The sequence below is a fragment of the Dermacentor andersoni genome, chromosome 1 (assembly GCF_023375885.2).
Source record: "Dermacentor andersoni chromosome 1, qqDerAnde1_hic_scaffold, whole genome shotgun sequence".
Lineage (NCBI taxonomy): Eukaryota > Metazoa > Arthropoda > Arachnida > Ixodida > Ixodidae > Dermacentor > Dermacentor andersoni.
The window spans coordinates 216,264,170-216,275,073 of NC_092814.1; the positions used below are offsets into that span (position 1 = coordinate 216,264,170).

The 10,904-nt window shown below is 42.4% G+C and overlaps 1 protein-coding gene across 2 annotated transcripts; it reads right to left on the bottom strand.

Moving 5' to 3' along the window:
* Positions 1–1,555: 1,555 nt before the first annotated feature.
* On the bottom strand, positions 1,556–10,904 carry LOC140219434 (uncharacterized). Of its 2 annotated transcripts, none has more exons than XR_011895715.1 (5): positions 10,534–10,904; positions 8,129–8,275; positions 7,099–7,167; positions 5,963–6,043; positions 1,556–3,648 (listed from the first exon to the last, which is right to left on the bottom strand). XR_011895715.1 is itself a non-coding variant. In XM_072289230.1 (5 exons), the coding sequence occupies exons 2-5, from the start codon at positions 8,179–8,181 to the stop codon at positions 3,536–3,538; spliced, it is 312 nt and encodes a 103-aa protein (XP_072145331.1). In that variant the 5' UTR covers positions 8,182–8,275; positions 10,534–10,904; the 3' UTR covers positions 1,556–3,535. The 2 variants fall into 2 exon arrangements, 1 of the variants encoding a protein (XP_072145331.1); XM_072289230.1 differs by having other exon boundaries at positions 8,133–8,275.

Consider the following 10,904-nt stretch of genomic DNA (forward strand, 5'->3'; position numbering starts at 1 on the left):
AGTCAAGCATGAGCTTTGTATTAAGATACATTTCTGAATACGGGGGCTAGACATCTGCTTCTTCCAGAAAATGTCGAAGAAACGCCCGCCAAAACCAGGCACATTCGTAAACTTAACTAGGCAATACGAAGCTCCATAGAAAAAAAGAAGAGTGGTATTAAAAGCTTTCAGTATTTTTCTTTACTCCAAAATAGTTGCGCTCTCGTGGCTTCACTGTACAGAGATAGTGCAGCGTTAGCTAGAAAGCATGAATTTCCTAACTCCATGCCAAAATAAGCTTGTAAAATTTAGGTGCTAGAATCCAGGGTTTGCAGCGATCCTTGAAAATCCTTTATTTCTAAAATGCCATTTTCAAGGCGTTGAAAACCCTTGAATTTTTAGAAGTACTGCAAAGTCCTGTACACTTGGCTAGACTTAGCAGACATTGCCAAGCGCTTTTTTTCCCTTCTGTGACACTCTTTCGCATGTCACAGAAAATTGTCTATGGAGGTAATAGAAGGAAAGCGACATCCTTAAAGTTGAAATTACAAAGGAGCTGCAGATACCAGTTTTATGCACATGGAACCGGCGACAAATGTGCTTGGAGGAGCAGAAGCAGGAAGCTCAACAGTTGAGGCATTCGAAGAGAAGCCGTGAAGAGTAAATTGAGAGCGACAGACACAATAAAAAGAAATTAGAAATGACTATTGCTTATTTGATGGTGAAAAAAGCTGAGGCAACAGATGACATCACGTACACTGTCAAACCAAACCAAACAGTATTCAAAAACTGCAAATGTTGCAGGTCCAAGTAGTTAATTGTGCTATTGCAGAAAAAATTTGAGCGCTTTCTTGAAATGCTTCCTTGTGTGCATTTAGTGGTGGGCGGTGAAAGGCAAATTAGCAGTCTTTCAAATGTTTGAAATCACTGAAATGCGATTTGTTTTGTTTTCTTTTGTTTGCATTAAAGTTAACCGTGTTCTTGAACAAGTTATTGCCTGTCCAAACTACTACACACATTGCACGAGGTCCTTGAAGTTACTGTGTCGGGGCCTCTGAAGTCCTTGAAAACCATTGAATTTTTTTCTTCAATATTGCTACAAACCCAGTAGAACAACTGTCATGGAGTAAAAACCTTGGCTGAACAGGGGCTTATACGCAGAGCACAGGAAGACTAGAAATGCAGTAGTAGGCATGGAGGGCCCTGAAAAAAATGTGCCACATCCGCTCGTCTGCCTTATGTTTCTGCACCGACTGTCGCATTTTTAATAGAAGTGCACTTTCTGTTCTACTCCAATAAACGCAACATTACAAACTCCATTGTGGGGCAGTCCTTCAGCCAGTGCAGAACTTTTTCTGTACATCCGAGTCAGCTCTGTCATTTTTCCAGCATTGTAGTACAAGATTTGTTAAACTGGTTTAGCAGAATATGAGCAGTATACTCTTAAATTAGCTGTTTATTTGTATGCACAAGTTCAGGTCCTCAGTTTGGTTGCATGACAAATTGCCATACCTCAATAGATACAAGAAACAATTTTATTACAGTTTAATAAAATCCAAACAGTAATAATCACAACAATATAATGACATACATTTCTTTTGGTACGTATACAGCCCATGTCTTGGCAGTGTATAAATTCAACTATACACCGCAAGTACTGTGTCCTGACCACTATTATTCACATGTGTAAAACCATCACAGCAATTCAACAAATATCACAGTAATTAGTGACATACACTTTGTAACTGCTTTACATGAGCATAATGTATACAAATGGTCCCTGTGTACCTACACATGACTAGTGCCACCCGAGTACTATTACTCACAGGTGTAAAACCAACAAAGCAGTTCTTTAAAAAATATCACAGCGCTTAGTGACGTACATGCTGTAACTCCCTTGTAGAAACTTAATACAAACACGTGACGACACAGAAAGCTAGCAGTGGGCATACATGGGAATACCACCGCCTCAATACTAATTCACAAGTGTAAAACCAACCAAGCAGTTCTTTAAAGAATATCACAATGCTTAGTGACATACATTTTCTAACTAGCTTATATAAGCTTTATACAAACATGAGAACATACACAAAGCTAGCGGTGCACCCGCATAGAAGTGCGGCCATCTGAACACGATTATTTGCAAGTGTAAGCTCAACAGAACAGTTTGTTATAGTGACGCACATTTTGTAACTGCCTTATACAAGCTTAGTGCAAGCACAAGAATGCAGAAAAATATAAATTTAAAACTTGCTCTATGCATACACAAACAGATCAACACAAATGGTAAACACCGCTTGGAAGACAAATGTGACTGTGGCAAAGCGCAGTGCTGTGCCGGTTGGAATTGCCACCCACAAAAGTATTGAGCAATGCTTAAACCACAGGCAATAAAGTGCTGAAAGACTGCGTCTCTAACGTAACTATTTTAATTCAAATTTCCTGAATATAGGGCTCGCTTGCAGATAAGGCATCTGATCCAACTGACCCGATTTTACACCTGCTACATGCATACAATGCTTTCAGATATAACTGGTAATAATAATTATAAAAGGCATTTAAAAACTTGATAGTATGATGAAGATGCATGACTAGAAAAGTTCTGTCCCCCTCGTACTTGTTAAAAAGGTGTAAGTACGACACATGTTCTTTTTTTCCTCAATTTTTGCATTAATGGACAGCCGGGAACCTCGAACCGACACACAAAAAAAAAGATACTGCTATGTTAATAGTGTTATGAATAATTTTTTGTGAAAGCTTTTTTACAGACAAGTTGCAGTCTCGTTTCTGGAGGTTGAGCTGTATCTTGCAAAATAACTTGAAAAGTGGTCACATGGGAGCATGATATCATAATGTTAGTTTCAGTTGACTCTCTTGCCCTACAAGTCGCTGCTCACTGTGGCCAGTGATGCAACAGCAGTGTCTGTGTGATTTTCATCACACTTCTGTCCTATGCCATTCTTACCAGAGTTGGCGGCACATAGATACCCAAATTTCGATAGTGTTGCTTTCTCAGGTGGTTGCTTTTGATTTGCTCAATATCAGTTGGCACTTCAGCTGCATCAAACTTTTTTTACCTCTTCAACAACATCAACAACAATCTTATGACACCTGTGTTGTCCTTCTAGTTGCCTACAAAGACCAGTCAATCTAGCAACAACACTGACAGTCTCTACTATATTGTAATGGGGGAGAGGTGTGTCCCACCATGTGTTCCACGTTGTTGTCACTATGTGGGCTGGCTGGGGAGGCAACAACTGTAATATGTTTGCATTTGCATATATTAAAGTGATGCTTGTACTGTGTTATAACACCTAACTTAGTCTTGCACTTGCTGCACAATAACACTGGCTCACAGTCGTGGTGAAAAGCTTTTGTATGTTGAGCAAATGAGTTGTATCCACTACAAAAAAGTCAGTGATAGCACACATGTTGCTCTACCAGGCCTGGTGTGGTTCCTTCTGACACTGCTGCTGATGCTGACGCACTGCTGCTTGCCTCGTACACTGTTGCAGCTGCAGTAGACATGGCAGTCTCTGTATCTATTGCTGCCGTGTCATCTGTCATGGTAGCTTCCAAGTGGTATCGGGCTCACTTCTGCAACAGAGATGTTGTTTGCCCCTTGAGGGCTCTCATGATCAGGGCCAATAATTTCGTAGGCATTGTCTCCTGCATCAAAGAACCAATAAGAACAGCATGAATTAATAAACATAGCTCTAAAAAGTACGGACATCAAGACTTAATCACAAGCTTTGCACATAAGTGACCGGGCTTAATGAATAATACTTGCAGGAGGAGTTACACAATTGTTTGTGTATATTACAGTAAAGCCTCATCAGAAGATATTCAAGAGGCACGGGAAACATGTCTCTCAAAACCAAAAATTTTGAGACACTGAGGAGCCAGACTAGATCACTTTATTATGCATCATCACTAAAGTATGTTTTGATATATCTGAAGGAATAAATGCTCAGGGTGGCTTAAAGGGCCCCTAAACCACTTCTCGACATTTTTTGAACATTTCAAGTAAACACGCATATCGAAATCAGAATGCCGTCACGATCGACGAAGCCAAATGCCAGAGTGCGTAGCACTGCCGGAGCACCACAATATGAAGAAAATGACCCCGTGCGCCTCTCTGGACCTATCCTGCACCCCCCAGTTTGTCCCGACGTCACCAGGCTGTCTCTGATGCTGTCACCAGTTTCCGGTGCTGTCGATTGGTCGAACGAAAGTGTACGACTGCCGGCAAGGCCTGCAAGCAAATACACACACTCCTTCTTCCTCGTCGTGTTGCGCGCGATGCCATTGTGGGCAGCCAATGGGGGCAAAGAACAGAAACGCCAACAGAAGGGTCTCCCTATGAGGCTCTTCAACACGAGTCACCATACAGTTCCGTTGTATTAGCGCCACCCCTCGCAGGATGACGGGCCAGCGCAACAGCAACAGAGCTTGTTGGTGTTGGCCTGTCCCGTAACATTTGGAGGTGTACTAGGCAAGGAAAAGACGATACTGTCCATATGGCGTGTACCAGATGAAAGAGTAAAATAAGTGGGGACTACTTTTCGATAATCAAACACACGTAGCTCCACTATTACTGCACCGTTACGAAAAATTCTCGTGGCTACCTGTTCATTGCCTTATTGTATAGAACTGCAACACCGCAACTAAATTTCAACCTCGGTGGTTTAGGGGCCCTTTAAAGAAGACATTCACAGCTTTTTAGTGACTGTAGATTGTGTTAGCTTCCTTCCCAACTTCTGGAATTTAAACACTTCACTTTGCAAGCCTTGTTGCTCGCAGTACCTTTGAGGTGCTCTTAGACGCTCGTCAGCTTCAACTGCCAACACTTTCTGCCCTGCACTGTCCTCGTTTCCCTCCTTTTCTGGTTCATGCTAAAAGAGACATGTGCGATTGACTTGTGTAAGGATTGCGTGATCTTTACGCCCTTCGGAGCACACAAGGGGCACAAAGTGAATGTGTCTGGGTTGTGTCCATTCGAAGTAGTGAATACTTAAAAAGTCATCCTTAGTAACAAAGGTGTCTCTTGTATACAGTATTGTTAACGTGGCAAACATCGGAAAACCAACCAAACCATTTTCAGATGTCTCTTACAACCAAGTGCATCTTGTAATGAGATTCTACTGTACTGAATATTTTTCAACTATGGATCATCTGCATGTACATATAGTCACAAAGACATGTTGTGTGGAATGGCGAATCGGGAAACAGTTCGTACTCTTACTTTTTGTCCCTAACATAAGCAGCTGATAACAATATGATAAAAAAGCAGGCAATGAGGCTAGAATGGAACATAATCCTTCAGCTCTAAACAGTTTTTTGGGCCCACATCATTCCCTCATATGACATAAGGAAACAACTTGATTGCAGTAATGGCTGCATGTGATCTGAGTTGATTGAAACAAACTATACGTAAGGTTGTCCTGTATGTAATTTTATCAGAGTGCTTTTTAGATGTCCTGCTGGTGATCCTGGCTGCGCGATGCTTCTCATGCTTTTTGGCACGATTCCTTTTTTTCCACTCCACTTTTTTTTCAGATTTTCTCCCCCTTCCCCCTTGTGTAAAATAGCACACTTGAAGTATCAAATCTGTTGAACTAACGTGTGTATCAAACCTGTTAACATGTGTGCTTCTCTGTGATCTGTGTTGTATTTTTGCGCTGCACAATTCAATTCAAGATGAAAGATGGAACGTCCCTGCCTTTAGTTTAATTGTGTGTGTGTGTGTGTGTGTGTATATGTCTCTCTCATGTTTTGAAATATATGTACATTCAGGAGTGCCTGCATGCCCTCCTCTCCTGCTCCAGTGACGAAAAGGAGACCTGTTTATGTACCATAGTAAAAAATTCAAAGGTTTTCGCTGTGCCCATAACATCCCTTATCATATGGATCTGTCACAATACAGAGTAGCAGTGGTCCATAATACTAGGCCATCCCAACATAATTATAAATTAACACATACCGACATGCTGCGAAACAGCTGTTGCAAAGCCGCTGGTGAAGGCAATTTCCGCAGCACTGCAGTGGTACAGCCGAGTTCCACCTGTATAGTGACAAATCCATATGCGTGTTAGCAACTCACTAGTTGCTGATGGTTTCATAAGCTTTACACTACACAATAAAGTAATCTAGACAACTTTGTTGGCACAAATGCACATAATTAGGACACCACTTAAACACTAACACGATTATTTGCCCCCAATCTCTCACTCACTAAGGGATAATACTACTGAAACATCGGTGGAGAGCTCAGATTAACACAGCCCATAAAGGACAAGCGTTCTTTGAGGAAAACAGCTATAACAGCGGTTAGTTTTCTTGATCATTTTATGTGGTAGCTTTGATTTAAATGTCATGCAGTACTATAAGATACGAAGTGCCGCATTTCTAGCAGCAGAAGGCGTCGTCAGGCTCATGGTACAACAGATTTTTGCACTGTTTGTCAGTGAGCCGACACATACAAAGAAAACCGAATTCGCACATACATATACAGTGCCAAGTGCACTTCTCCTTCTGAAAACGCAGCCACCAGTTCCAATGTTGCTGAAAGGAAAGGTTATATAAAGTGCGAGACTGCATGGAACTGCCACTTATGACTGTAAATGTATGGTCTGCTGATTGCAGAGGTAGTCACATACTATTTCCAGTCTCTTTTAGAAGCATCACTAAAGAATAAATTAAAATCTATTCATAAGTCACGAATTTCATGCACCCACAGTTTGGCTAAATAACCTGTGAGAAAAAGACATGTTTACCTGGAATAGCAACCTTTTTTCCTGCGGCAAAACTTTCCTTCGAATTAATGAAATAACTTCACAGCGTCATAATGCGTTTCTCGCAACTACTTGCCGGCAGTGGCGAGTTAGTGTTTATATCCGACTCATTGGGCGACAATACTGCCAAACACAAATGCTTCACGAACACGAGAACACGTCCCTGGCAGAGAATAGCAACCATATATGCCTCTGTGAGACATGATCGCACCTTTGTGGTCAAAGTGTACGTTAGAACGACATCACCATCTCATTAAAAAAAAAAGCCTCCGTACAAGGCAGCCACCAACTGCATAATGTGAAATTGCAACTGATGTCCACTTACTGGTGGCCTGTGTTTGAGTCACTTTTAGCAGTTGACTGGGTGCTGAGAAATGCACGTCCTGGGTTGTCCCTGCAAAACATACAGGGTTATGTCAAATGTTGAAAATATATATATGCCGGCATTTCATCAGTCGCAAAACAAACGAGTAAACTAATAAACAACTGTAATGTAAACAGAGTACACATCATAAGATAGGCTGTCAACTGTTAATGCATTAGGCAAAAAATCTAATGCATAGGAAAGACTATATGTATACACACGAAGCTGACACACAATTTAATTCGCTCTAGGTGTTTCCGTGCAGTATATTCAAATTATTATGTCTCGTGGTTAAGCAAAATTAGTGTAAATTACGAACTAAATTATCTACCCTGGAAACTTTTCTTCAATATGCACCTGTGCGCGCTTCGAACGAGTAGCGTTGTAAAATTTACGTACATGGCATTTAACATAGTTGCTGAACACGGATTTCCTTTGCCCTGTGTCGTGTACAGTGAGCTACATATATCTGCCCCCCCCCCCCTTTTTTGTACTAGCCATACTGCGTGCCACTGCACCTATACGCACGTCAATAAACCTCACGACACAGAAATAAAAAAAGCGCCAATCACCCATGCCTGCATGTTGTAGTGGGCCTAACCTAACCAAGCATGGGCTGTTGCTTTTTATAGTAAACACAGGCACCGTGCTCATTGCAAGTATGTATCATGTCGCTAAGCAAATATGCAATTTCATTGTACCACTATTTTTTTATCACATGGATATATCTGTTGAGAGGCAAGACAAAATGCAGTCACTTCTCAGAACTAATCAGCTTTCTTAAAACACATTTTTAACTTTTCAATGACACTTGCTGCTATGTGTTTGTCTCCAGAGAGCATACTTGATTTGACTTTCCAATCAGAGACATTACATAAATATACCATGTTAAGATGACTGCCTGGAGCACGTGAGAATTTTCATCTTCGTGTAACATACTGTATCTTGATTTTGTTGACATTTGGTCAAATGGTACACCCAATATACCCACATACTAGTTTTCTTGTCCAAATAACATGCCAATGTATTTTGATTTTTTGGCATTGGCTCCTCTGCACTACGTGAAGTCGCGCTGCACTGGCTCTTTCACATCCTCGTGTCCTTGCAGCTGCCTTCTTGCGTTATATAAAGCGGGTGCCTGAAAAATATCGTATGCAAAAGTCAACACAAGGGCATGGTGCAAAACAACATCAAGACAGTCAAGGCCATGGCAATTAAAAAGTCTTAGCTCTTAGTCTTCCTAGTGAAATGCATGCAAAACATCCAAATGACTGCAACAGTCAACTGCTAAACTAACTTCAATTTTTAGATTTAAGCAAAAAAACAAATAAACCACAGTTCATCCTTGTTTTTCATGAATGTTAGAATACTCCTGCTAATGAATAGAATATTGGTCATTTTCAGACGTCATAGTTCTGTCATGAGTCTGGTGTATCGCAAACACCACTTGTGACACATCCTAAGCACGTGCACAGTGTGCCCCCCCCCCCCCCCGCACCATCCCTGGTTGTGCCACTGCTGAAGCCATAATTTGAGGATTATAGCTGCAAACATGATGCTCAGTAGGGATGAAAATATTGTCCTTCAGCTCAATGGATATATAGATGTGCCTATAAAAAAGGGCAACAAGGCTTGTTATGGCAAGCTTACCCACATTTCAATACTAACAAGTTCACTGCGGCCTGCATCTAAGCTTACTAAAAGGCATGAACTTATTTTCATGCATGAGGTGCGCAGTGGAGTTCATTTTTGACAGACCCGACTACTGCTGCAGTTTGAAATCTAGCATTTTAGATTCTTGTAGGCATGTAAAAGTTGCAGTTAAACCGCAGTTATTAGTTTATTACACCAACCTATTGTTCTGCGTACGACAGAGTGGTAACACGGAATTAAAGCAACATTTTATTTTGATATTTTATTTCTCTACTAAAAATATTCAAGCGATAAACACATCTTGATCTGCCATGCTATAGCAAAATGCACACATTACGCTTGTAACCCCCAGAGGAAGGCTGATTTAGCTGTTCATATGACATAACTCTGACACGCCAACTCATATTAGCAAATGCACAGGCATGTCCAAAACAATAAGCGCATGCAAAGCGCCCCTGCAATTGTAATTCCACACAGCAGCCGTTATATTCGATGCCGATGCGTAACTAGCTGCTCGACAATTCACCGAGTTCGTAGACATAAGCATCCTTTCAGTTTGGCACCGTGCACGAAAACCGCAACAGGAGACAAAACCAGACCTATAATCACACCATTTCAACATGAGCAAAAACAGTTCAGTCTTAGGGATAAACACTGTGAGAGCGATTTAGTGCGCGACGGCGACGAGCGACAAAACGGGCCGTCGCTTGAACAGATGGTTCGGTTCTGGAAATCTAGAAATCGTCGCTGGTCGCCCAGAAGTGCTATGAGCGACTAGCCAATAGCGCGAAGCCGGAACTGGATGTACATACATCGCTCAAATACTACCGATTGTCGCGCGGAACGAGCAAATGATTCAATTTTTATACGTGCAAGGATAAGAACGTACTGCAAGACCTCCGGAAATATTTTATGCTACTTTTTATAGTAAAATACATCAACGTAAATTACTAAAGCACGCGTCACGCGTGACTGCAGCCCTCATGCCGGCAACACCGGGGAGGCGTCGCTCAAAATCGTCGCTCGCACGGAGTACGACTTGTAGGCGACGAGCGAACGCGACAGCCATCTCCGTCGCGTTGCTTGTAGCTGCCGCGCGCAAGATCGCTTATATGGGGTTTATACTTTTTTCAGCATAAAACATGGATTCCTCATGCGTTTTCAGTAAGTTCAAGATAACGCGCCCAACTGACCTCTTGCAGCATGCAGCTGAATGCCTGCGGCAAAGTTTCTAACTAGCACTGGTGCTGCACGTAACTTCAGTGGTCGCAGATTCCCCCTGCGCGAGACACCGTCAAGCGCGCGGTTTATTTATAAAAAAAAGCATGCTGCCAGCAAAATGACGCCTTCTGTTATGTGATTCCTTAGTTCAACAGCGTTCCGTACACAGTATACTGCCAAACTGAATAAATTCAAACACACAAAACGCACGCTAATCACGCTCCGCATAGGCTCGGAATCACAGGCTGGTGAGCGAACCATTTTAAGCGTCCTCTCGCCTGGCGTCTTATTGAACATACCATAGTTCAGGCAGCGTTTGCGATCTTTAAAGCTCTTACGGGCAACGGCAAAGTGATAAAATCACATGCAGTTATCGCGACGACTGGCTTTTTCGATTGACATCGAGAGACACAGCGCGTATGCCTAGGCCTTTGTCAATCGCGTCGGCTAAGCGCAGCGACGACTTCCTGGCGATAGCATGACATATACGGACAATGTGCACCTAAGTTAGAATTCACTTACCGTGGAGGATTTGCTGTTATATCCAAGGCATGACGAACGACTGTCGTGTTTTCGTGGCGACGCGAGATGGCTGACATACGATCTCCCTTGGCTGGCCTTTGCTGCTGCTGTGCTGCTCGGCGGAGGGATCACCTTTCGGTGCTGTGTTGTTCCGCGATCTTGAGCGCGCGCGCGCGCGGTGGAGCAACTCCGAGTGAAAAAGTAGAGCGCTCGCTACGCGTTCCTTTGAACTGCGGCGGCCTGTTCTCTTAGAAGCAAAACGATGTGTTCTTTGCTCAGCGTGCATGAATGATACATTGCCATGTTAGGGGCCAGCCACCTACAGTTGAAGCAGAAGATTACGCTACGTTTTGTTTTCTATTGCCGCAAGA

Excerpts from the sequence above, each read along its gene's own strand:
- LOC140219434 (XM_072289230.1), bottom strand. The coding sequence starts at position 8,181 with ATGCCAAAAAATCAAAATACATTGGCATGTTATTTGGACAAGAAAACT. Across the intron at positions 7,168-8,132 it reads TTATTTGGACAAGAAAACTA|GGACAACCCAGGACGTGCAT; the intron begins GTATGTGGGTAT and ends TATGTTTTGCAG. Across the intron at positions 6,044-7,098 it reads GACTCAAACACAGGCCACCA|GTGGAACTCGGCTGTACCAC; the intron begins GTAAGTGGACAT and ends GTCACTATACAG.